This window comes from Solea solea, chromosome 2, assembly GCF_958295425.1.
Source record: "Solea solea chromosome 2, fSolSol10.1, whole genome shotgun sequence".
Classification (NCBI taxonomy): domain Eukaryota; kingdom Metazoa; phylum Chordata; class Actinopteri; order Pleuronectiformes; family Soleidae; genus Solea; species Solea solea.
Window position 1 is genome coordinate 4028659 of NC_081135.1, and position 27059 is coordinate 4055717.

Below are 27059 nucleotides of genomic sequence, written 5' to 3' on the forward strand. Positions count from 1 at the left end.
GACCCTGAATTAAATTTAAATCCGACGAGGTTGGAGTATGAAGAGGTCCTCATGGCCATATCCGCAGGCACCACAACAGAAGAACCCGTTCCCCCCGTCTGCAGCTGATTGATAAAACATGAACAGGGGGACTCAATGACATCCCCGAGCCACACTAGATCCACACTAGATCTCTGTGTCTGCCTTTGTGCCGTTTGACCGGTCCGGGTTGTTGTGGATACAGACCGCTCACTGCTGGCCTCCTCTTTCCGAGGCATGAAGATTGTTCTTTCTCACTCTTACACAACCCTAGAAGAGGAATAATCCCGGTGTGACAGACCGTCAGTGATGTTGAGGGCAAAAGGAAACATTCTCTCCTGTTTCCAGTAGTACAAAAAAACCCTGAGGGTAGAAAACAAGAGTATTTTCCAGGTTCTCATGAGGTTACTTATGCAAATGACAACAAAGCCTAAAGGTCAGGAGTCGCACAGCTTTTAGAGAAGCATTACAGGCATTAGTGTAATGAAAACAACTCCAGGTACGGACTCCTGAGACCAAACTTCCAAACTATGCAAATACCTGAACTAATCAGACTCTGTAGGTCTCTCCTTTGAACTCCACACACTCGCCGTTTCGTTCCTGCAAGTCACATTCGGACGGAAACGGCAGAAAAACAAGAGAGGCAGTCTACTGAGCTTTGTGACAAGGTGCCGAGCGGGTGGCTCAAGATAGATGGGACGTGTCCGGACAGAGGCAGGCGGCTCATATCTGTCTGCCCCCATGACAGTAGACGGCATTTGCAGAAAGTGTCGTCTCCAAACGCGGTCACCTTCAGCCCGTCTTTCTCTGCTCTCTTTCAGGACAGAAACGTACCTGAACAGCTCCTCTGGACCATTAAAGAGCTGCCAACCGTCTGAAACTAATGCTTTTTACAATGTAGGACAAATACACTTCGAAAGTTGCTGGGGAGAAAAAGCAAAAAAAAGAAACCGGCAGTTGTTGTACTGTAAATACTCACCTGTGTGTGTGTGTGTGTGTCTGTAAAATATGAAATTCAAAGGAAATTTAATCAAGGCTGAGCCAGGAGGGGGAAAACTAAACGTGAGTCTGAAGAAAACGAGACAAACTAAAATAAACACGAGGTGAGGACTCGTGGGTGATCAAATCAGGTAAATGCAAAGTGATGAGAATGACAACGTAAAAGAGGAAGACATGACAAGACAAGCACGGCAGAGTGAAGACTAAACCTCCTAAATACCTGGAAAAGGGTTAAAAAAAACCCACAAAAACAACAACAGACAAACAACATAAACCCATGGAAATACTAAAACATGAGCACACACAGTCATTCAAAGGAAAACATAAAACCCAAAGAGTTCAAAGGGAAACAAAAAAAAGAGTTCCTTGAGTCTACCAGCAAAGAAAAACTGTGTCCTTTATAAAAAACAACAACGGGATCACATGAGAAAAAAGGCAAACACGGAAACACAAGAACGTACATACACATAATATTATTCACAGGGCGGTAGAACATGAACTGGTGTTGACCTTGGAGGTGAGAAAAAGTATTAAAAATGTCCCACAACAATAAGGAAAAATAGGTGATAAAACGGTTGATGTTTTATTGTCCTGCTCCACACGAGATGACCCGAGGTTTTCAGAGTTTAAGTTTCCTCTTTAAACCAAGTAAACTATTCCTATTATTATTATAATAAGGATCCAGGATAAAACCCATCTGATATATATACTCCCCTCCAGGGTGATGTTCCTGCAGAGAGAGCGCGCTCCTCTCAGGACTCTCTTTGCAGCGCTCGGCTCACCGCCTCACCTCGACACCGGCGCGCGGCGAGTGTCGTGTCACAGCGATAATGGGCCGTGCCTCATTGAGCAGGCTTATTGGATCTTCCTCAGAAGTGAGGTAAGTGGTGTGCTAAATTGAACGCGATTCGTAGTTTTTTTTCTGGGGTGGCGGAAGGGCCGCTCCTCTGTTACACTAAGAGGCAGAGAATTACATAAGCAAAGACAACGTGGCGGCCGCTCGAGCGGTGCGAGGCGCTCGTGGCCTTCCACGTTTCAATCACTGGAGCGGTCTCAGGTGACACGCTCCAAATGAGGACAAATGACAGAATTAAAATGACATCCTTCGATTTTTTTGGAGCCCACAGACGCCGCTAATTGAAAAAAATTCAATCAAGCTAATGAATGGACGGGGGAAGTTCAATAAATTACAAAAAAGAGAAATTATGGAAGAGGGAGAAACCACATGGCGATAGGAGCGGAAAGAGGAGCTGTGCTACATGTGTGGCAGTGATGAGCTGAGGGGAGTGACCTGAAACTCCAGCTTTGTTTCACAATCGCTGACTCGATGGCACGCGTGATTAAACCAAGTGTAAACAAGCGGGGGAAATGCAGCGGTGTCGCGTGACAGTCGTGTAATAACGGGCTCACTGGCACTTAGGTAAACCGGGCAGCCGACACATAATGGCAGCCGCACAGAGTGAGAGGCTATTACACTGTGCCTTTATGTTTAGCTGAAAGCGAATACAATTTAATTCACTTTAATCAATTACTTCTGGCAAATCGACGCTAAAGAATGTGACTTTGATGTATTTTCTATTTACTTTTCGGAATCACAGAGGACAAAGGGAACGCTGCTGATGCTGCTGCTGCTGCTGCTGTGTCCATTGAAATTAACCGACCTTACTGATTTATTGTGCATTAAAGTTGGCTACCTGAACGTATTCTAAGGGAATGAGTGCGACACTGTGTCTGATTAGAATCTAAATTGATGTTGTGCGTGTTTTTTTTTTTTTAATATAATACATTTTCCATTAGATTCACACGGTGAAGAGCATCAGTCACTTGGCTGAATTTTTAAGTCGTGGTTTTCTACTTGATGCTGACGGTGATCTGAAAACCACATTTCAATAATTTCACCCAAGTCACACAAGTTACTGTTAATTTAATCATTGGGGAAACATAATGTTCAGGTAAGATAACACCTGAGCTGGAAGCAGACGTGCTGTGAGACACACCACATGTCTTCTGTAAGAAACGGCAAACGATGAAAAAGTGTCTCGTCAGAATAACTAACTTAACGAACGCTTGGCTTCATTATTGTGTTGTTGTGACACATTCACACAGCATTATTTGTGTAGTTTCTTTCACTCATTTCTAATTCCGGTGAACTCGTGAACTCTATCTGTGCCTGTGCTACACCGGCGCTGTCCGTGGTGCTGAAAGGGGATGGAGTAAATTAACAGAAAGTGGAAAAAAATGATATATTTTAGACTCCATCACACTTTCCATCAGCACATAATGACATTCTTTATCTGCCAAACTGCCATTTTCATTTAAGCAACATGTTTTTTTAATGTGCCAGAGTGAGTAAACAACACAGTTTTTTTTACGCAAATTTGGACTAAACTCATTTCATCACATTAGGATCATTTAAGTCGTGCTGGTGTTGTCACGGTTATTTCTGGGCTTATAACGGAGACAGGATGCAGTATTTTCCAGAGCTCATCATTCACAATGAATTAGGAATTGAGATATTTTTTGCCCGTAACCCAAATTTAATTTGGTGACTCACCATTGACCACCACTGCGATATCCACAAAATCAATCTCGCCGCGAGCCTCCACGCTCGCCTCGCAGCGGTACACGCCCTCGTCCGCCTTGGTCACGCGATGGATCTGCAGGTTGTTGTTCGCGAGCACCTGGTATTTGTCTTCACAGCACATGCGGGAAGGAAAGGACAGACAAACAAGAGAGGGTGAGTGAGTGAGCAGGGGGGGGGAGGAAGAGAGGAAGGAAACCAAGATAAGGAAGTTCGGAGAAAGTGTCGCCTCCACTCTCCGCAGTAGTGAGGACTGTCAATCTTCCTCCGCGGCACATTTACCTGATAAAGTTCACACAGATAAACACCCACGCAATTACGGCTCCAAATCATCTCCACTCCCTCCCATTGTGGCCACCGTGAGATTGGCCAGGAGTGATGAGGCCTCTATCTCATTTCTCTCGCGCTGAAGATATTTATAACCGCCGTGCATCGTGATTAGGGAGGGAAGGGAGGGGTTTGGGGAATGATTAAAGGAAAAAAATAGTCTTCTTCATGTTTCATCATTACTGTTCAACTGAAGATTTGAATTTCAATTAAAAAACCGTGACAGATTCGAGGGGTCACTCTTTCTCATCAGCGTTCAGGCGTGCGCCGCTCGTCGGGAAGGAGGACGGAGGAACGGTGTAGGGAGTTGTAAATCAGGCAGGAGGAGGAGGAAGAAGAGAGGAATAATGAATTATAGTCTAATATCAGTAAAGGATATTACTGAAAGTGATTCTGTCCTGTGTGCCTTTCTACATCGTTTTTTTTACCCCCAAACTAAAGAAACCACCTTCCTCATCATTAAAAAACTAAGTTAAAAAAGTGCTCTTTCAGATATGACACTAAACCAGCTTTAGATGGAAGAAGACACAACACGAGTGAGGCCAAAAGATTGCAGTTGTGAGTGTCCGCGTGAAGCCGCATCTTTTGAATGTCACCTCCTAATTGCTCCATAATCCATCCTCTCAGTCGCTTGTTAACATGGTTTCTTTCCAAGTTATGCTCCTCCTCCTGGGCTGATGGGGTTTCTATTCATGGCGTTTGGTATTCTTGTCTTATTGTGAACACGTAACAAAAGGGGGAAAGAGCATTTCCGTGCCGGAGAACGTCGTTCTTGGCACATTAGCACCATTCTATTAAGTGGGAGAGGGAATATAGGGTACACAAGGACACACGGAGGATATTTCTGCTCCATAATCAAGTGAATTTGGTTGCGTCACGTTCCAATTGTACTTCTTTTGAGATTGCTGCGTACTCACAGCCTGTAGTATCATCAGTCTGCTACTATATCACAAAAGTCTGTTAAGTTTTTTGTGCCAAATTTGTTATAATTAGGAGAGAAACTGTGTTTGAAGTTTAAAGAAAGCCATTAAAACAGTCGTTTTGTGTTGATTCCACATTCATTCCATGATTGTATATAAATAAATATCTGCCAAAACAGAGACTTACTGTGGTACTCCTCGGTGATTTCCTTCTCCTGGTAGTACCACACCACCGCCGGCACCGGCGAGCTTATGACATCACACACCACCTCTGCTGTATCACCTTGGCGGAACTCCTGCGGCGACTGAATATCCCGGAACGTGAGCCTCTCTGCGAGATCCAGAGATTTTATTTTCCCTCGAGCATTCAAGGTGGGCGATTAGTTGCAGTTCTCAACATCAAAAAAAAATCTGCTCTGTTATCTGTGACCGTTTTGTGAGAGGCTTGTAGTTAAAGTTGTTTAACTACGCATTTCCTTTTAATTTTACAGTCTGGTTTGTATCCTTGGAGTTAAGTGCATCGGGTTAAGGTGCTGACATGGTCAATCAAGCCTTGAAAAGCTATTAAGGGAAGAAATACAGAGTGCACTACAAAGCTACATGCTACACTCAGAGTAACTGCAGACCAATTCTGTGGCTTCATCCTTTGGAGGCTGCATTTGAAGGCTGACGATCACGAGCAGTGGATCTCGCACTTGGAAGGCTCCTCCGAACGCTGCACAAGAAACACAATCTTTTCACTCCAGAGCAACAAATGGAGGGATTAATGTCAGGTCCTGTTTACAAAGCTAACAAATGATGGTTAAGGAGCGATGGTCATTTGTATTTTGTTTATGTTGACTAAATACGATAGCATTTTAGGGCCAAGTATGAAAAAAAAAAAAGGGTTAAAATACGGACCTGGGGGAGGGGGGTAATTTTCTGAGAAAAAAGTCCCAGATTTATGAGATTTAAAGCGGCAAATCTACGAGAAAATAAAGTCGCAGATTCATGAGAAAAGAAGTCAGAAAATAGGCTAGTATTTTGTTTGTCAAGGAAAAAAAACAAAGATAAATCCACATGGCTACTTCACCAGACTTTGTACATGTATGACAAAAACATAACACAATTTTTCCGACCTTTTTTTGTATATTTGCCACTTTCAATCTCATAAATCTGCAACTTTTAATATCATAAATCTGCGTCTTTATTTTCTTGTAGATTTGCCACTTTTAATCTCATAAATCTGCGACTTTATTTTCTTGTAGATTTGCCACTTTAAATCTCATAAATCTGCGACTTTATTTTCTTGTAGATTTGCCACTTTTAATCTCACAAATCTGCGTCTTTATTTTCTCGTAGATTTGCCACTTTTAATCTCATAAATCTGCGATTTTATTTTCTTGTAGATTTGCCACTTTTAATCTCATAAATCTGCGACTTTATTTTCTTGTAGATTTGCCACTTTTAATCTCATAAATCTGCGTATTTTTTTCTCGTAGATTTGCCACTTTTAATCTCATAAATCTGCGACTTTATTTTCTTGTAGATTTGCCACTTTAAATCTCATAAATCTGCGACTTTATTTTTTCGTAGAGTTGCCTCTTTTAATCTCATAAACAGACTTTTTTTCATGAAATATTTTTTTTTTGTTCATCGTGACGTCGTCACTAAAAGAGTGTATGAGAGGTTATTAAAATGTCTTGTAATGTAATGTAAATCAGGGTTGGCTTCTGCTTTGATACAGTTTGTTGCCCACATGCTATAAATTGGATCATTTTTAATGGCCACTACCACTATTACTACTACTATGGGACAACTCACAGTTCTCACTGACTCAGTGTGTCATGACCTCTGGATCTTTCAGCCAACTTTTTTTGAACTACAGTATTATTCTGTTTAGACATTTTGTTCTGTCTGGTTTTCCTTGTTTCCTGTTTTATTTTGAAGTCTTTCCTTGTGTGAACCTTGTCCAGCTTTGCTTCCTGTCCAGTCTTCCCCGATTGTCTGCCCCCGACCTAATGTGTCTCACCTGTGTTTGCTTGTCCCTGTCCCTGCCTTCATCAAGCAAAAATGTAAAGAGTAAAACATAAACCGAGCAAACGCGGCGCTTACCAGGACCACATGAAACCACAGCATGAGGAAAACAGGGACACACATGTGACGTCAACTAACAAAATGAACCAACACAGACACTGAGGAGCACAGAGACTAAATACACCAGGGAGGCAGGGACAATCAAACAAATCAAACACAGGTGAGCCAAACAAGACACAACAGCTGAAGCACATTACGGCGGGACAGGATGCAAAACTGGTAGGACTTCAAAATAAACCACGAAACAAGGAGCTGAAAACCAGACAAAGACTGAGTATAAAGAAAACATCACAACACAATAAATGGTTGTGGGCAAATCTACATGCCGGTGTGTCCCTGGGCAAGACACTTAACCCCACGTTGCTCCAGATGGCTGTGCCGGCAGTGTGTGAGTGAATGAGTGATAGAAGATGTGCTGCACTCTATGTGGGTGAATGGGTGAAGGCAAGACTGTAGAGTAAAGTAGATTTGAGAGGTCATCAAGACTAGAGAAGCAAACTCATTATTCCAATACACAAGAAGATCTCTCTTTTTTTTATTTGATTTTTCCCTTTTTCCCTTTTGTTTTACTTTTAATGAAGTGTCATTTTATCAAAACAACCTGAAACTTCTTGAGGGAAAAATAAGTGTAAGATTTCAACAAGTTTTTATCATTTACATGTTTGCAAGATCACAGGGAGTCTAAAAATACACAGAATGTTTAGTCACAGTTATCTGGAACTCAAATATACAGTATTTGACATGAGAAAATTCATCCTGCAGGCCGGATTGGACCCTCAGGTGGACCGGTTCTGGCCTGAGGGCCATATGTTTGACACCCCTGTATATATATATATATATATATATATATATATATATATATATATATATATATATATATATACACTATTCACATTTCCATTGTCACTGGGTCATAGATAAAGTCCTGAATTGGGACACAGCAAGTGATTATAGTTGCATGTTGATTTTAAGGAAATGAAAAATGAATCATTAGCATTAGCATAAATAAAAAGTTAGTGAGTCATTAAAGTTCCTACAATTAACACCAAAGAAAACCTTATTTCATGGATAATCTTTGTTGATGAAGAGATGGACAAACTAAGACACTGAAACGGCTCAAACGTCTGCTGCGGAGCGTGAATGTCTTGTGACATGATCTCCTTAGCGGAACCGATTTAAAGTGTTTGTGAGAAAACAACAAAAAGGCATCGGGAACGGATGAGCAGCATTCACTCTGAAAATCAAAGTAGGCGAAAGCTAATGCCATTGTCGGCTGTTTTCTGGGACACAGATAAGGCGATTCCGATTCTGGAACGACACAGTAGACGGAGAGATGGCCATTTTATTTGCTGCCAATCGTGCCCATGAGAAAACAAACCAAAAAGTCAGCGAGGCGAGTTATTCTGCGAAAGCCTTTATTCACAGAATTAGACGAGAACAGAGGCAGCCTTTGATTTGCTCTGCCTTTGCTTTCAGGAGCGCTCCGGTGTCAGCTTCCTCTCTCTGTCCTCCATCTTTACAAACATTTTTCTTTTGCTTTTTTCCGACGAGGACATTTTTCTTGGACCAGCGTCTCCGCAAACAATAGGCGACATGTCTTCGAAGCCACTTTCTGGTTCTCTATATCCGACGTGGTGCTGGTTCTGGCACTCGCTTGCGCTGCAGCCACCTGCTATCATGTGCCTGGTGTATTGTGAAGGCATGAATAAATCAACACCAGCTTCCTTATCAGTCCTTGCCATTAGTTAGGCTTCACCATTAGCATTTCGCTGCGTGATTTATGCCAGACTGTTCCCTAAAATGAGCTTTCTCTCACCGACTGCACCCTCCTCCCCTTGAACGTGTCTGGCATCTCAGTGTCTTCATTAACTCCAAGGATGCTTTTGCATGTTTTCTCATTCACTCCACTGGTTTCTAATCAATCCCCCTTGTGTTCTTTTTCTTTTTTTTTCCTTTTACAAACTCTTTTACTTCCTCTGCAAGTTTTGAACACTTACGGTGTCACTTGTTCCTGCGGTTTGTATCCATTTCCTGTCTCCCTCGTTGTTGTCACGCTGCGCTATAAGTGAATCTGTAGGGGGAAACAACCTCTCCAGAACAACTACAGCCAACTCGACTCGGGGATATAATCACCAGGCAGAGCTCCTCTTTCACTGTTTTACCCAAGAGCAAACTAAACACTGTGCTAATTATGAAATTCATCTCATGTGGCTGCTCAAATGACAAAATGTTCATGTGAAACTACCGAGATTCCGAGGTGTAATAGCAGTCCATCCTGAATATTTTAGTCAGAATCAATGACTGACTCACCCTGCCATCTCTTTTTGCCAACAGCATTGCTTTAAAAAAATAAAAATAAAAAAAGGCTCCATGACAGTATACCATTTGTGCGTCTGGGTGAATTTAACCAAAGTTCAAGCCCTCTGTTTTGGATTCAGAAACGATCCGCTGCTCCACGTGGCGCGATTACAACAACAGGCGATCACAGAGATGTCAACAGCCAGCGAGAGGATGTCAACACTTTGTCTCCCGCAGGTCACGAATTTCATGTACAACATGTTTTTAGGGCTCGCGCCCGTGCTGCGCGGCTGGCTGGCTGGCTGGAGCTTCAGGCGGATTTTCATCCACATGCTGCTCAGGCAATCCACGCTGAGGGCCCAGAGAGAATGATGGTGGGTTGCCATGGAAACAATAGTTTTAGGGAGCTGGTTATGCGGCCAGTGAGGTAAGGTACTGTGCAGTGGCAGGTGTGATTGAGGCTGTGATGGCAACCACACAGCAGGGGATGATTTCCAGTAGTCTCCTGGTGTAAATCGGTGTTTGGGTAACTCGTAATTCACGTCCCATGTAATCACTGTGGGACGTGAATTTTTCTGTCACTGTGAGCAAAGAGGGGCTTCTAGCACGTGGACAGGTGGCTTTAATTTATTTTTAAACAGAGCTAATGTGGCCTTTATGTGACAGTAAACAAGTTATCATACATATTTTGGCACCTCACTTTTGCGTTTGACCAGTTTTTTTGTCAATAAAACAAAACACTTGTGACGCAGAACCAGCGGACCCTGTCATTACATCTAAAATCAAGCCTATAATCTTGCACTCTTCAACGAAGCCATTCATTTCACATGCAAATCAGTTAAAGTAGTTATTTAATGGGTCCACGTTTAGTTTTTGGATGATTCTTATCGAAACAACGCAAAACAATGTCATCCATAATGTTCTTTTCATTTCATTACAACCTGCCTTATGAGTCATGTGAACAATTATGAATAATGACTGTAAATGCATTTGCAATGACATTAGAGGAAAAGAAAAGTACTTCAAGGTTATTTCTCTCAGAGCCGATGGCGTGGATAGATTCAAAGCGTTTTTTTTTCCTACGCTAAATAACTTATATCAGGCTGCCTTCATCTTTCAGACAGGGGAAATTGCTGAGTGTTATTTTTGTGATGGAGATGAACCATGTGACCGCGAGAATGGTGGATTGCTATAGAGCATATATTGTCACATGAATACATCTTCAAAATTCATTTAGATGAAGGCCATGTATCCAAATTCCCTTAATATACTTATAATAATAATACCACTTAAGAAAACATAGCTATTTAACACATACGACTGTAGAAATAATAAAGTATTTAAATGACAGTAGATGTAATTCTCTGATCGTTCTCAGGATAGAACCAGGAGTGTGTCCAGTCTTTGCGACCACTAGGACACTGGGGCTGCACAGTGATGGGGGTCAGGTTGACCTTAGGGCTACTACCTGGCAGGATCTAAATTTGAGAATTTGGAGGAGCCTTCCAAGTGTGAGATCCACCGCTTGTGATTCAATCACATGCAGCCTCCAAAGGATGCAGCGACAGAATCGGTACACAGTTATTTTGAGCTTTGTAGTGCACTTTATATCTCCCTTAATGGCTTTTCAATGGCTTGATTGACCACGTCAGCACCTTAACCTTGACTCTCCTCAGAAAGAATCACTAAAACGAGTTTGTTCTTGTCACGTCTTCACATCCAAGTCTCCTCAGGAGGCAAACAAAGAGCACGTGTCAGAGTGTATGTTCGGAAAGTCATATCTGTAAAGCTTACGGTAGATTTCCAGAACGACTGAAGCCTCCTCAGTGTGACCGCTGGCGTCCGTGGCCTGGCAGCGGTAGATGCCCGCGTCCTCGATGATGGCGTTGTAGATGATGAGCCTGGATCGCGACGTCTCCGTGTGAAGCGCGATCCGCCTGGAGGTGGCGATGCGTTCGCCCTGGGGGTTGTACCACTCGAGCCTCACTGGCTCTCCGATAGCTGGGAAGGAGGAGAGTGAGAAAAGGAGGGGTTTGATTATAATGAGTCAATTTAACTTCTTTTTATGGAGCAGGCTAGGAACCTGATACCAACCTTGATAGATATCCATCCTGCTGCTCACAAGTCACCTTTAAACCTTTCCATAATTCTCGAAAAACTTATATACGTATATGGCTGGTTGGTTTATTTAGCTTCCAATATATTCACACTCAATTTTAAATTAAATTAGAGGTAATAAAACAAGGCCATGCAATTTAAATTGTGGTTTAATTAATGCTTTACTTTTTTACACAACCTACCAGATGTTATTGGATTCGTTGTCCCCTCACACTAACACTGTAACATAATTTTTCTCACTGCTATTTGATGGAGCACCTCGTTGTGTAGAAAGAGTCCGTGTTGATTAGAGTTCTGATTAAAGATTCTGGTCGGCTGCTGAAGTTCTTTGGAATTTAAACAAGTTGGGGAATGGGAGTGCTATGAAAAGCCCTAAATTAGAGAGTGAAAGGGGGAGTAAATCAACAAGTTGCTCCACATCGACTCTTTTATAGGCAGCCATTTAGGCCCGGCGATCATCACCAGACTCTGAAGTAAACCAGAGCTCTATCCAACACTGTTGTTAGAACTTGTCGATGCAACAGAAGGCCTGACATTATATGATTATGTCATAATCTTGGATTTGCATAGCTAATAAGCCAGTAAAGGAACAGGGACATATGTAGGCTGTAAATTCCACTCCCATTTCCCACACAAACACAGACATGCATGAGCTAAAGAGAGCCATGACCACATATTATCCTGAACACTACTTATTGGCCACCACGGAAGACAACAGGGGCCATCTGCAAGCAGCAGGTGCCCCTTAGTGTGGAGGGCCATTACTTAACCTATCAATCACGCATGACAGAAAAAGCACATAAACATGTCCATTCCTTCAGAGGCAAACACCTCAAGAGAAAAGGAGCTGAAGAAGGAGACACAAAACTGTTGGCAAATGCCCTTAACCCTTTACAGGGCACTCGTTGAAATACCTGGAAATTAAAGGTCCATGAAAAGTATCATGTATGGTTCCTTGGCCATAGAATAAACAAGAAAAACACAAATAAAGTGAAAGGAACGTAATTTTAGAACCTTCTAGAACAGTGTTTCCCAATCCTGTTTTCCTGCTCCAACACACCTGACTGATTTCATCAACTGTCTATCATTATTTTTTGAGATATTGCTGTAGATGCAGGAGAAGACCGAGCCTCCAATGATTAGTCAAATTTTTATGCTAACACAGATTTGGGTGTCTCCGGAAGTTACCAACGGAAGTAACAGTTAGCCACCAGGTGAAGACAAAAAAGATTTCTGTTGGTATGAAAGTTGGTTGATTTATAACAGTAAACATTCCTGAAGAGCTAATTATCTCAACTAAATCGAACTCAATGTCAATGTTGTATTAAATAATGTTTCCGTTTGGAGAAAATAGGGTGTGGGGTTCCACAGGGTTCGATTCTTGGACCGCTCCCTTTTTTTCACTGCACATGCTTCCTTTAGGTTCTATTTTGAGGAAATTTGGCATTTCTTTCAACTGCTATGCAGATGACATATTTGTCAAGAAATGACTCTCTCTCTGTCCAGTTACCGCTAACATGTGTAAGCGACATTAATGCATGGATGGCGTTACATTTCATGAGTTTCAATGAAAGAAAAACAGAAGATAGAGTATATTGTTCTGTCTGAGTGGTGCTCCTAACACCCAACTTATTGACCCTTGGCTCCTTCTATAAGAACCACTGTTACCAATCTGAACCTCAGAGCGGATCGAGCTTTTGCAGTTGCCCGTAAATTGTGGAATGGACTGCCATTACATATAAAGCAGGCCCATTCATTGTCTTATTTTAAATCTTTTACTGTTGTCTACACACTCTTTTTGTCTTTTATGTTTTTATGCTGTCTATTTACTTAAATAAAAAAAACTGTACAGCACCTTAGACAACTGTTGTTTAAATGCAAATGTGTAAATTTACTTTAAATGTGCTTTACGCATAAATTGGATCGGATTGGATTGGATGTTTCGCTTATTTGTTCAACATGGGCAATAAAATAAACAGAACGTGACAGAAATATGATGATATGAGGTTTTATAGTGGACTGTTAAATGAAGACAAATGAGCTGATTTGCCTTTTGAATGTTCACACCAGAGCACGCTCACACTAATCATCATCATCATCACCATGTTCCCAACAATGCTCAGCATTGTGTCCTTGGGATGTGCATCTGTTGCTGGTTATACTGTTTTGTGTGAGATGAGGCAATCATACACAAGTGTTGTAGTGAGAGTTTTACCACAGAATGCTTTTCCCCCCGTCACTTTTGCCCTTCCTCACGTGTGACGCAGCACCTCAGCCTCGATGCTCACGCAGGGGGAATAGATAAGTGTCCAACGTCGCTACAGGCTTCCCTTTAAACCTGTTACTATAACAACATTGTCACCTGTTCCATTTGTACAGTCTGCTGATGGCACATGCAGCTAAATGTGTTCAAATTGATGCAGCTCGCATGGGGACAGCCTGTTTGCCACACAGATGATCTGAGGAGACAGTAGTGTGTCACGCGCTCGGTCCTGCCTCCCCTCTCAGTCTTCTGCCACCGGATGAATAGCTGGTGGAAAAATTTCCATCAAAGCGCTCTTCAGATCTGCATAAGCTCTGGCATTATTGCTGTCTCTGGGCGTGAGGGACCACTCGATGACTGATTCCTCTGAAAGAACAGTGGCGAGACAATGGACGATCACTTTTCTAAGAACGGGGGGGGGGGGGGAATGTCTGCACGGCAACAGCCAATCGTCAGCATTCACTAAGTTCTTCTGTCAAAACAGACAGCTCTGCTGCTCTGAATCCGCACGTGGAATTAACACTTTAAAATAAGACCAGGACGGGGAACAAAGCTTCATCCGCAGAGTCTATTAGAGTTTCTCTGCTGGAACCATTTACCTGATGGGAAATTCCACTAGTCTAAGCCCATTTAGAAAGTTAACCATGCTGTTCCTTTTTGGACAAATTATGCAATACAGTACCATGCCTACTCCCAAGTGTAAAGTCTGTTTTTTTCACTTTATGTTTTGTTATGTTTCTTGTAGCACATTACATTCGTGTTTTAATCATATGACATGCATATTTCTTCTGTACCCCTTTAAAAAAAATATATTTTTTTAATTAAGTTATTCAGTGGTTTTGCATGTGCTACCTCACTATTTGGCAAGCTCTTGTTAAATTAATCTTACTAGTTGTGAGTTTTTAGTGTTTGTAAATGGCAAAAAGGAGACTTTTGGTATGCAGCAGCAGCAGGAACACAGTGACATCCAAGTAAGAGATTGCTGGCTATTGCAGCATATAGGAAGCCCATCAGGAACTATATACTCTCCTGTCATAATAACAGTTTCCTGGCAGCATGGTTAAAGTACCAGGTGGGAAATGATGGATATGCCAAATATAATAGCGATGTGATTAAATATCTGACTGCATTGACGGTTTTGATTGAAGGAACAGACAAAGTATGCTGTTAAAGGCATATTTCACCGCTGGAAAGATGAATGTCTATTAAAACTGGGTCATCTATAGCAAGTGCCTTCTTGGGCGAGAAAGACAGAAAAATTGAATTTTGGCTTGTGCAGATGAACGACAACAACTCCCAGAATGCACTGCACTCGCTGCGCCGTGAGAGTCTCGCTGTCTCAAGCCACCCGGAGGCCAGTGCACACCGCCACCTGCCAGCTACTAGTTTTCACCGAAATGCAGGTCTTTTCCCTTGCAAGCCATATCAGTTTGAAAAACTACATTTGATTATTGTCGTTCTCAGTTTACTCTACAACGCAAACTGAGCAAATCTTGCTGTTAGCAAAGATGGCGGACAACGTGTTGACATTCTGGGAATGAAGTCTCGTCCCCCTATGGGTGAGTCTAAAAAGTGCCAAACTGGCGTTGTAGTTTTAAACCTTGAACCGACATTTGCCGTTTGAGTTAAATGACGCAATTTTTAGGGGAACTCAGTGGAAAAAAAAAATACTACTGCTATTCGAGCAATACAAAGCCACATGCAAATCGGTGAGGTATTCCTTTAAGATTTGAGGATGCAGAGCACAGACACATGTGGGCTCACTATTTTGCCAACGTGCGGGAGCATTATAAAGCGGCGACGGCAAATAATGAAGCCGTCTCGACCTCCTGCACAAGGCAGATTATCGACTTTCGCCGCGTCCCTCGGCGCCAAAATTTGCCGAGTGCAAGCGGAAACGTTCCCGTGTCCCAATGGTGGCTGGGACTGCAGCCACGGTGGTAATTGATTTACCTCCTCGGGGGAATCAGTAAGCGGGCGGGGGGTGGGGTGAGGGGGGGTGCTAACAAGGAAAGAGGAGCACTAAGCATGTGTGCTGCTTGACATGATGTCAGAACGATCAGTTTCATTATCTACCTTGTAATGTCTAGGTGGTGCGTGGACGTAAATCTACAGGGACAGGTACCGCGACCTACAATAAACTCTCATTACAGGTATTTGAAGAAAAACAACAACAACAACAAAAACACGGCGAAACAATCCAAGCAGCTGCAGAATGAGGTTTGGCCAGAGAGGCTACTGTTCGAAAAGCCTCTGCTTCACATGTGGTCTGGCTCTCTGCCACTTCAGTCAAAAGGGAGGTTAAACACACACTTAAGCACCACTTTATCCAGCTCCTTTTTCGTCACACCACAAATACAGATTCAGTTAACTCTGACCACAGACTGATTTGACATTCGGAATATATCAATGTGTTGGTTTTTTTTTGCCTTATTATTATTGCTCATGTATCCTTGTGAAAAGAACTCCTTGAAGGAAACCTGCTTTTTATATTTCTGTGATTGTTAAGTCACATTTGCTGGGAGGTTTCATTAAACGGAGTAGTTTCCATTCGGGCTCCATGTCACGATTATTTTCAGTATTGATTCATGTGTTTAATATTTTTTCTCAAAGAAGCAACTGATACATTTTTATTCCTGGAGCTCAAAATGTCCTCACATGTAAATACATTTTTTGGAAATTGATCATGATATCAATCACTGATGCATTCATCAATTAATGCTATGCTAGCTTCCATAGGGGCGGACACTAGTGGTGTGTTTCCACTGGCTCACCTCGCCACGCCTCGCCACGGCACGGCACAGCACAGCATGGCTCAGTTGCGTTTCCACTAGCATAGTACCTGGTACTTCTTTTTAGTACCTGCTCTGACAAGGTTCCAAGCGAGCTGAGGCGATACTACGTGTACAATGCGAACTGTAGATCAGTTAAAGAGACTTAACAATCCTAAAAACGAGGGTTAATCTGCAACAGTTACCAGGGAAATGTCTAAAATCTCAATATTTACCGAGGAGTCTGGTGTATTTAGCGACAGCCCTGCTGGAACTGGTCATTGAGGAAGTACTGAACAAATCTTTTTAATGAACTGATTCTAATGATTCACTTACACTGAAATCAACTGCTTTACAAGTCACTACACACTCGTTTGCGTGTCGCGTGTGTAAAACAAAGTCACTGCACTTTCATGCGGCAGTGATGACTCCGCCCACGCTGAGTAGGTACTACTTTTGTAGTGGAAAATGAACCTAAACCGTGCCGTGACGAGGCGAGCTGGCACCATCGTAGGCACCTCTGCACAAAGAGAAGAACTATTCATTTCTTATGGTGCTGATGCAAGCGGCTCGATATTCTCTCATTCTCCAGAATGGTGGTGAACACCCACTTTATTCATTTTATTTAACGAGGTGCCTCGAGATAAAAATAAAGAGTCCTGGCTGAAAAGAAATAGCTCACTGTGGCAAAATTATACAACAGAACAAATTAAAAGGACTCACTTTAAAAGGGCAAAGGACAGAAGTTCAAGTTCAGCTGAGGTGTAGAGCTCACTTTGTGTACTTTAACTTTTAATCTTCACTTTTATGACATGGCGCCTGATTCATGTGTCGTCTCGTCTATAGGTACTGTACGTCTACAGAATGGTTTGCGCGAGTCTCTGCAGCAGTTACTCCGTTCAGTTACACAGTTTTTCATCAGTGTTCTTAACTCACTCAGGGAGAAAATATAATGAAGTTTTAATGTGTTGTTGAAGGTTATTCCGCGGGAGCAGCACAGGAGAGAGAAGTTCAGAGAAAAGCTCAGACGCCCAGTGGAGCAGGAGTTATAACCCAAAGATGTGTCCACTCCTGTCTGCGTTGAAAGCAGAGACCTGGTGCCCCCTTAAAATCGTGGTCAACAGCGGCTGTTTATGCGTCCGGAGTAGCTCGTGTCACGGCTGCACTGAAACACAGCTGTTTACTCTTCACGCATTGCTGGTTTGATGAAGAAGACCAGAAGTCATTAATCCTAATAGAGAGAGCGAGTGATGAGCAGTAATGGGCCGCGGTGTGGCTCTTAGATCCGCTGCGGGAGCGGTTTTCTGATTCGTCGATGTGTGGACTGGCAGTGAGTTCAAAGGTCAGCGCTCTGTCAACCTACACCTAGATAACGTGTTCATATAATGTACAAGCATATTTTACAGAAGTTGTTTATATGTCAAATTGTATCCAGAAATCACATACTGCAGCTGTGTGTGTGTGTGTGTGTGCGCTCTTTTCAATGCTTTCCTTTCCTCAGCAAAAACATCTTTTGTCAGGTGATTTGCTGCGAAAAGCACGAAACGCGCAGACAAAGGAGAGTTATTTTATTGTGATGATTGAAATATAAAAAGCTAATTGTCCTTGTCGGAGCAGGAACGAATGAAAGGGATTGAATGTCCTTCATTCATAGAAAAAGCTAAATTGAAAGTATTTTGACTGGGTTTTTTTTTTTGTCATTTTGATAGGAAATTCGAGTAGATAAAAGGTGCAGCCACTTTGACCACTGGTTTTGTTCTTTGAGTACATGAGGCAGCATCGATTAAGGAGAATGAGAATGAAACCTCCAAAAAAGAAATTCTGTTCAATTGCACACTCTATTTTGGAAAAGTCCTTCAAAGGTCTTTCAAGGACAAGTGTGGGGAAAGAATAAAGATTTCAGAAATCGAGACACAACACAAGCCGACGTTTGACTTCATCCTGACCCTCTGTTTTCAAATAAAGATGAGACAGAATAAAATAGACTTTCTGCTGCTGCCAGCCTTTCGGGAAAGAAACAAACAAAAGTGAGTTCACCTTGGTCGCCTCCTTTCCTGTCGCGAACAACACACTTTGCCTTTCCTTTCCTTCTCCGAGGCACACGAGTCGACGTTCAGTGCTAAGTGCCCTCCCCGTGTCCCTTCCACTGTTTCCTTCCCTTTAAATCCACGTTCACATGGACGTGATCAACGCAGTGAGACACATAGACGTGAAAGCCAAAAGTCACCTAGAAATACTTTACCTTTCACTTCCTACCAGTTTGATTCATTCACCTGTTTTTTTTTTGTCCTCCTCAGTCAGCACAGGTTCAGACCACAGTGCCACCCCCTAAGCTACTCCCAGTGTGTCTCTATACTCCCCGGGCTGTTAGCTCCACGCTGAGTGGGTTGGCAGGGGAAAAGAGGCGACCGGCAGGAGGTGGAACGCTCCTGCCAGAGTGCGTTGCCGCCCCGCTGCGCCGCTGGCACCGGCATCGCATTCTCTCTGTGTGTATGCACCGGTCAGAGCGGACGATAAGGAGGGGGAGGCACGAGAGGGTCATGTGGATTCAGTCACGACCGGGTCAGAGAGTCGCTCGCCATATGGACGGCGCTGATTGTGTGCCGCGGTTCCCAGGCGCCCTGCTGCCTTCCTGTCCCGTCACCAAATACACACAATCAACAACAACAACACAACACGGGGCAAAATAAGTCGAATTTTTACCTGTGCAGATGAAGAATTTGGACTCTCCGACACTTAACTCCACTTTGTTCAAGGATATGGACACCTGCAGGGCGGCTGCAGAAGAGAAGCAAACAAGGGAGGGAGGGGGGAAGGACAGAGGGAGGGAGGGGAGGACACAGGACAAATGGATTACTTACTACAATAGAAGCAGAACACAAAAGATTTTCATCATTTGCTGACTGGAGAGACATAATAATACAAAATTGCTTCTTTCTTTAAAAAAAAAAAAAAGCAGTGTGCTTAGCAGTGTGGTTCATTTCCCTCTGTGTGCCAGCTTTTCATATATTGACCGTGCACTGTTTTCTGTTCGCATCACCGTTACTGCATTCTGTACAAAAGGCAGCGAGCAGCTAAATGCAAATAAATAACCTTGAACATACATAAGGAGCTTCTTATGAATAACCAATTGTGATCAAGACGATTCCTTTTCCTTTTTCCAGATAAAACATGTACCGACACAGGAATTTAAAAAAAAAAACAACAGGGATTTAAACCACTGTATCAAGCCTCTTAGCTGATTTATTCAAAGTTACTATTTGTCACAACAACGCAGCTATTTCCTCTGGATTGGCGTCTTCCTGCCACGGCTCAGATGAATGTTTGTGACAAGCGCTCGTCAGTCACTTTTACAATGAATGGGCTCCTTTCAGCGCAAGGTGCTGTTATACTATTTGCAGTTATCACTTTCGCCAATAGTATGTGATTTGAGCGACGCCAGGGACGGGAATTTAACAAGCAAGACGAAACAGCGGGGATCAGTAAATACTTCAGTGGCAGTGGCATTTTCCTTTGGTGTCACAAAATCGTTGTGCAATGTGGAAGCAGCTCAGACGCTAATGTGGAGGAAAAAAATGGACCAAAATGTTGCACGTTGTGAAAAAAATAGTCAAGCAATGGCGCAATGCCATTTGTTTGCATTGGTCTATTATAAACGCCACTGTTAACAAGTACAACGCACTTCTGGAACTTTCTGACGTGTCTTCCTGGTGTTTTCAACCAAAATGCTCCTGTATGGAGCTTTACCTGCACCGTGTGCTTCTTCCGCCTTTCCTGCTCGGTCATCACAGAGGATGTGTCACTCAAGCAAATTGCGTTGATCGTATTTAAATGTTGCAAACTAAAGGTTTAATTTCATCGCTTAACCCTTAGGAGTATTTTGGCTGCGTTTTTTCCATGACTATGTTTAAACGTACAGTATATACAGAGGCTATAAGAATGTGCAATATAGAGTGTCCTATATCCTTTTTTTTCAGTATAACCTAGGCAATCTGATGAAAAAAAAAAAATTTTCACCAACTATATAAACAAAAACTACTCGACCTGTTTAAAATCGCATTGAATTCGTGAAATTTGGAAATTCTTCACAGTTCAAAGTTCACTTTCACTTGTTTTTATGAACAAAAAGAAAAGAAAAACGCTCTATTTTGTGACTTCTGCAAATGATTGCTACTTTATATCCCATTTTTTAATCGGACCTATAAACACACACAGTTGTGTATTGTTCCCATGGCAAAATACCATGGGTGCACTTGAGCACTAAGGGTTAATGCCACACACCCGGTGTCTACTGAGGCTGATATGAAAGGCAAATCACAGAATGAGACAGTGGCTGGATCTCAGCTGTCAAACAGGAGAAAGAGTGAAAACATTCTGGAGGAAAAAGTTGGACACGGGCAAAGACAGGGAACAGTTGATTTGGCAGAACTGCCGGGTAGAGCAGGGAATGCATCTATATGTCGTCTATGTGATGAGACATGATTGGCAGCCCAGCAGGGAGAGGGTCACACTGAGGTCAGAACCTCGGTGACTCAGCGGCAGTCTCCTGGTGACGCGAGTTATTTGATGAGCCTGTCACATCTGAGCCCAGGACTAGTAAGCATCAAGCATCCAAACACACGCATGCTGCAAAACACTCTAATGGAGGTTAATTCTCCCTCCAACGCTGCAGAATGTAGCAGTGGAGCTCAGGGCGCCTGTCAATAATTCAGAATATGATGAAGTGATTATGTGCTGCTGCTGCTGCTGCTGCTCGGGGGGGGAAAGACGACTGCAGCCGACAGTGAAGCAGCTCCCTGACAGTTAACACATGGGCACCATCTGTCATGCACCGGAGGTGCCTATAGATGGCAGTGGAGGGGAGTCAGAGGAGCTGCTTTATCAGTGCACTCAATCATTTATGCTGTGTCACCGCTCTGTGGATACTAAACACACACATGCTGAATGACACATTTATTTATGTGAATGCATTACTGTGAGCCCACTATAGCCTCACGTGGAGGATAAAGTGGCAGACGATGAATTCATTAGTGTGATGATAAGTAACCAGTGGGCTGCGGTTACTTAAAGGTCCCGTGTGAAACATTTAAGAGGGTTTATTAGCAAAATAAAGATGAATGTATACCCATAAGTGTGTTTACACTATGTTAATGCCAATATAATTCACCACGATGTTACAAACCGGGGGAAATATACAGCCTAAAAGCGCATCTGAGTGTATAACGTAGTATATGAGCACAGCTTGGTCTTGGATTCATGCTGAAGGGTTTGGAAGAGTTAATTTGATCATTTCATCTTATTATTGGATTAAAATATATATGTTGTGACCCTGAGTCCCAAAAATCTGCCTATAATTGGAGACATTAAAGTTACTGTTTACACACATGCATGCATTATTTAAGTAAATGCAGACCTGTGTTCTTCTGTTGATTAATCATGTCTGTTTAACCCCGTGCCCTTCCCTGCCTCTGACTTAAGGCTGATTCTAATCAGTGCTTCAAGTAGTTTTAACAGCTTTCAATTATTAATTGATCCCTGGCTCGCTCATGCTTTATGTGATTGATTGCGTAAAATAAGTAGCTCGGAAAAAGCCGGCGGGAACGAAAAGTCATTGGCTCAAATCGTACAATTAAGTTCAACCTATAGAAAAATATAAATGCTCAGTCGGTGGCTTCAAGTTGAAATGCACAATCCCCACAGTGAGGGAACATTGACATTTTAATGAGAATGCAGAATGGATTGGAAACATGACATGAGAGAATGTACTGATTCAACAGTGACTCTAATTATATCAATTTGAAACAAGAAGAATGATTTCTGTCTAGTTTACCTGCTTATTAGCGCTTAGGTCAATAAGATATGAGCCTGGCAGCAATTATCAGCTCCAGTTACCAGCTCCACGGTAAAATATGACAACAAACGCAACCATTCATTGCCACTAAGTCGTTTATTGAAGATAAATAACTTTTGGAATAACTGGAATCTATACTCAAAGATTTTGGTTCACATTTTGGATGGTTATATCCTACAAATAGGTGGTGGTAAACCACAAGGTTAAAAGTTTGAGTCTGGGGCCTTTCAGTATGGAGTGTGCAGGTACAGATGAATGAATGAATGGGTGGATGTCTACCTCTTAAATGATTAGGATTACTGTTGGGTAAACTGGATTAAAACCTGAACATTTCATGTACCGACACACAGCTCGCGTGTGAAGGTGAGATCATGTAACTTTTCAGCAAAAAAAAAAACAACCCTCAATTACAGAGGGACTGAAATGAAGAAGGGTGTCCAAGTCGAGGGCAAGACTAGGTTAAATAATTCAGAACAAAAGCAAGTTTATAGATTAAATAATCAAATTTGATAGATTAAAAAATTTAATTTTCCCATGGAATCACCTCAGAAGGGTTAAATATCAACATTAAAGTATTGTCGTCAGTTGGGGAACTCACAAAATAACAAAAATGAGGAATATTGCTGGAAATTTATGAATGATTGATTTCCCACTGTCCATCAATTTTACTTGATTTCCTCTGCTGTATCCTAGAAAGAACAGCACATACAGGCCTGGAGTCACATGTACCTTATAGCCAACATTTAAACCAGCTCTGTGGTAACCCGTGCATCCGGCACAAGAATACGTGGGCCGGATGTGGATGTGTCACGTGCTGTAAATTCAATGTTTCATCACCATTTAGCATAATAAGCGTGTGGTGATTTGCATACAGACGTTCCTCCGCCTTGGCCGCTCATATGTGACTGAACGCATTGGTAGATTATCAGAGGATCTCTGGAGGAATCAGGTGAGGGGGTGGAGTCTGGCTCGAACATGCAGGAAGCAAGACACCCACACATTCATACTCTAGACAGTGTCTGAAAGCAGCTTAAGAGTAATTTAATAAAGAAAATAGCTCCTTCTTCTTCTTCTTCCAAACTTGAAAGCCAAATTAAACACTAATCCAGCCCCTTTAACAACTGAGCCAGAAACTAACTTGTGATTCAGCAGATTAGGAGCTAAATATTTCCCATCTGGGTTTTTGAGGACCAAAGCAAGGTCATCACAGACGTCGCTCCAGGCGAGAGCTCATGCCGCTGAAAGTCGGCTGATTCCTACAGCATTCATCAAGTCATTTTGTGGGGGGTGATAATATGTCAGTGTTGTGTTTACAGCTTGTTTCCACTGCTGTGAAATGGCCCATAAACTCTATTAAGGTTGATTCAATAGGAGTCAGCACTATGCCCGGGAAAAGCCGCGCTAATCACTGTAAGATCTTGCCTTTGATATCCGCGACTGTCCAGATTGGCAAAAAAAAAAAAGAGCACACAGTGTAAAATTCACTGACATCAAGTCACTTTACTTTTTTCAGGGAGGGGGGGATTTGAAGTCCTTGTATCGAAGCCAAATCATTAAATTCTTCAAATTGAGGTCACTGGTGTTATCGACGAGGAGACGCTGAGCGAGCGCGGCCTGCTGAGATGACTCGGCAACATCTGGGCGCGAAGCAACAGCGAGTGGAAAAGTGTAAACCGGAGTAAGTGAATGTACAGGTGGAGTTAAACGCCCCGCTGCATACAGCAGCATGGGGGAAATGACAAGTCTCCAGTCAGTGTTGTTTCACTTGGTGACATCATGGGTAGTTACCACTTGCTTCAAATCATCTGTTGATCATGTCCCACTATATGAGGTCATATATGAACACGATATAGATGTTTATTCATTGATAAATGTAAGTTTTTGTCTATAGTGCTATAAAATGAAGAGATACCTAACAAAACATGCATGTTCCAGTCTAGGGCTGGGTAAAAAAAATCCATTCAATCGATTTTGGATCGATTTCAATGCCCGACGAGGGTAAAACCATCTGGAACCATTTCAGATTTCAAAACAACACAGGACAAAGAGCTGGATAAACCCAAAGTGGTTTGCAGGATCTGCCAAGTGGAGGTCAGTCCTTGTAGAAAAACTACAAACCTTCAGAAACTGCTTGACAAGGTATCACACTACACTAACGTTAGCTTCCGACAACAAGGACAAGGAGCTGGATAAAACCAAAGTGGGTTTGCAAGACCTGCCAAGCGGAGGTCAGTTATTGTAGAAATATTACAAACCTCAGGGACCTCTTAACGAGGTATCACACTACGCTAACGTTAGCTTCCGACAACAAGGACAAGGAGCTGGATAAAACCAAAGTGGGACCGCTTGACGAGGTATCACACTACGCTAATGTTAGCCTCGACAACAAGGACAAGGAGCTGAATAAAACCAAAGTGGGTTTGCAAGATATGCCAAGTGGAGGTCAGTTATTGTAGAAATATTACAAACCTCAGGGACCTCTTAACGAGGTATCACACTACGCTAACGTTAGCTTCGACAACAAGGACAAGGAGCTGGTTAAACCAAAGTGGGTATGCAAGACCTGCCAAGCGGAGCTCAGTTATTGTAGAAAAACTACAAACCTTCAGAAACCGCTTGACAAGGTATCACACTACGCTAAGGTTAGCTTCCGACAACAAGCTGCCCAGGGCAAAACAAAAGAAACGGAGGGAATCCCAAACATTACCAGCTGATTTTTCGCGGGCCTTAACGATAACAGAGGCCATGGCAACTTTTGTTTGCAAAGACTGACGCTCCGTACTCGCTAGTGGAAAACGAAGGCTTCAAGTGGCTCATTCACATGCTCGAACCACGCTACGTTATTGTGCAACGTAAACATCGGAAATTGGCCACGTTGCCCAGCCCTAATGGGGTCATTCAATGTCATGGTGCTATTGTGAGAATAAACAATCGATGAACCTTCAGAGTAAGAGGCTTAAACATACAGAGCACAGAATGTAGGGAAATGTAGCGTGTTGTAAATGAAAGGCGCAGCTAACGATAAGTCGGGATGCAAAGTTGAAGAGGAAAAAAAAATTCTTTGGTTTAAAGTTAGGAGTTCATTTCATAGCAACATATAATATCTTTCAAATTCATTTCCTGTGGTGCCAGCAGGAACCTGTGAATAGAAGAAGTTTTTTTTTTTTTACTGCATTAGGATTTTTGATTTAGCTTTTCCAATATACTCGCTGTCGACTTTGCCTTTTGGATTCACCTGAATTAGTTTAGTAGTTTGCCTGTCAAAGTTTGCAATTCTCGCTTCCCCGCGTTCCCACCTGGTTACATAATGAGCCTGCTTTCAATATTGTGGAGCAGAGAAAGAGGAAAGAGCCCGGTTTGTGTCATCTAACCACATCCAATCGCGCTGACGTACAGTAACAGGCCACATATGCGCTCACGGCTACAGCCCACAGCTACCTATTATCTTTCCCCCTTTCTCTTTCAAACACCTTCTCTGTTCTCTCTGCTTCTTTTTTTTTTGACGCTCGCCAACTGCTTTGTGATTTATGTCTCATTCCTTCCTTAAGCCTCTTATGCCTCAGGCTGCGGTGGCCATGATGGACACCTCTCTATGTGCAGCAAATCACCCCAAACCATGATAAAAGAATGCACAGATGTTGGCTGTATACAGATGTGAAATCTTTTTTTTTTTAGCTCATTAGTAGGAAAACTTGATCATATTTAGCAGATGGCATAACTTTCCAACACCGTTTCTTTCCCTCTTTAGAAAAGAAACTTGAGTTGTCACAGTTACCATTATGATTCTTTTTAAATTCCAACTCTCAGTGCTTCCTAAAAGTCATTTGTTTCGCAACATAAAAAATTATTTTTGCATTATCCTCCCGAAATTTGTGTGCCGCTTGCATTTTCGAGGGAATTAAATACTGCAGACAAATTATGTATAAGAGTCAGCAAAAATTGGCGTTCAAATGACCATAGCGAGCCTCGGATATACTGCGTTTTATTTCATACAAACATAAAATCAATGTGATCGTTGAAGCGCTGATAATGTGAAGTTTGCTAAAGTCGGCACCTTTGGACAACTTGAGTTACGTACTCGTGTATTTCATAGTGTCAGATGATATGATGACAATGGATATCCTGATATACTGTCACTCATGTATGAAGTAGCTTGTGTATGACCTTAATATACAGTGGCAGATTCTTGATTTAGTTTTCTCAGATCAAAGAAACATTATTTAACCCTTTAACACCCAAGCCTCAAAAATTTGGGGACTTTTTTTTGCTTATTTTAACCATAAAAGGACCAGAAAATGTCCCGTGAGTAAGTGCTTTCGCCCATTTCTCCAGAATAACTTTCAATATCTGGCAGGTATTTACAATTTACTGCATGTTAAAATTGTAGTTGTACATGAACACTAGATTTTGCGTGTTAAATTTGAAATTTGAACAGTGTAAATATAATATTTAAAATAACATTTGTTTGAGTGTCTCCATGTCCGACTTCCTGCAACAGTGCAAGTGAAATTACCGTAATAACCACACGTGGGCTTTGACGTGGATGTCTCAGCTTTTAGAAACGGAAATGCGTAATTACGATAATGTCTGCGATACGCTCAGTGCTGAAGGGTTTTAAGACCTGTGAAACATGAGCAACCACAATAGGACGGATGCAATAGACAGGTGGAAATCCCTGCCTTCGAAAGAGCCACAAACCCTGGTATACAAACAGATTCAAAAGCAAGCTATGACCTCTTAACTGCTGTTTGGAGGACTTCAGTATTGGAGATAAAAAAAACAACAACAACAACTGCGTTTACGGATGCAACTGCAGCTGAAACGTTTCCCTTCAAAA

At 42.3% G+C, this 27059-nt stretch overlaps 1 protein-coding gene across 6 annotated transcripts in view; it reads right to left on the reverse strand.

Annotated features, from left to right (window-relative positions):
- The window catches only part of LOC131446911 (neural cell adhesion molecule 2-like), a 254209-nt gene that overhangs the window by 60796 nt on the left and 166354 nt on the right, over nucleotides 1-27059 (reverse strand). For all 6 annotated transcript variants that reach the window (XM_058618313.1, XM_058618320.1, XM_058618296.1 and 3 more), the window contains exons 2-5: nucleotides 19075-19149; nucleotides 11014-11220; nucleotides 5033-5176; nucleotides 3572-3709 (exon numbers count right to left, since the gene is read on the reverse strand). In XM_058618313.1, coding sequence (XP_058474296.1) covers nucleotides 3572-3709; nucleotides 5033-5176; nucleotides 11014-11220; nucleotides 19075-19149 — 564 coding nt within the window. The remainder of the gene's footprint in view (nucleotides 1-3571; nucleotides 3710-5032; nucleotides 5177-11013; nucleotides 11221-19074; nucleotides 19150-27059) is intronic.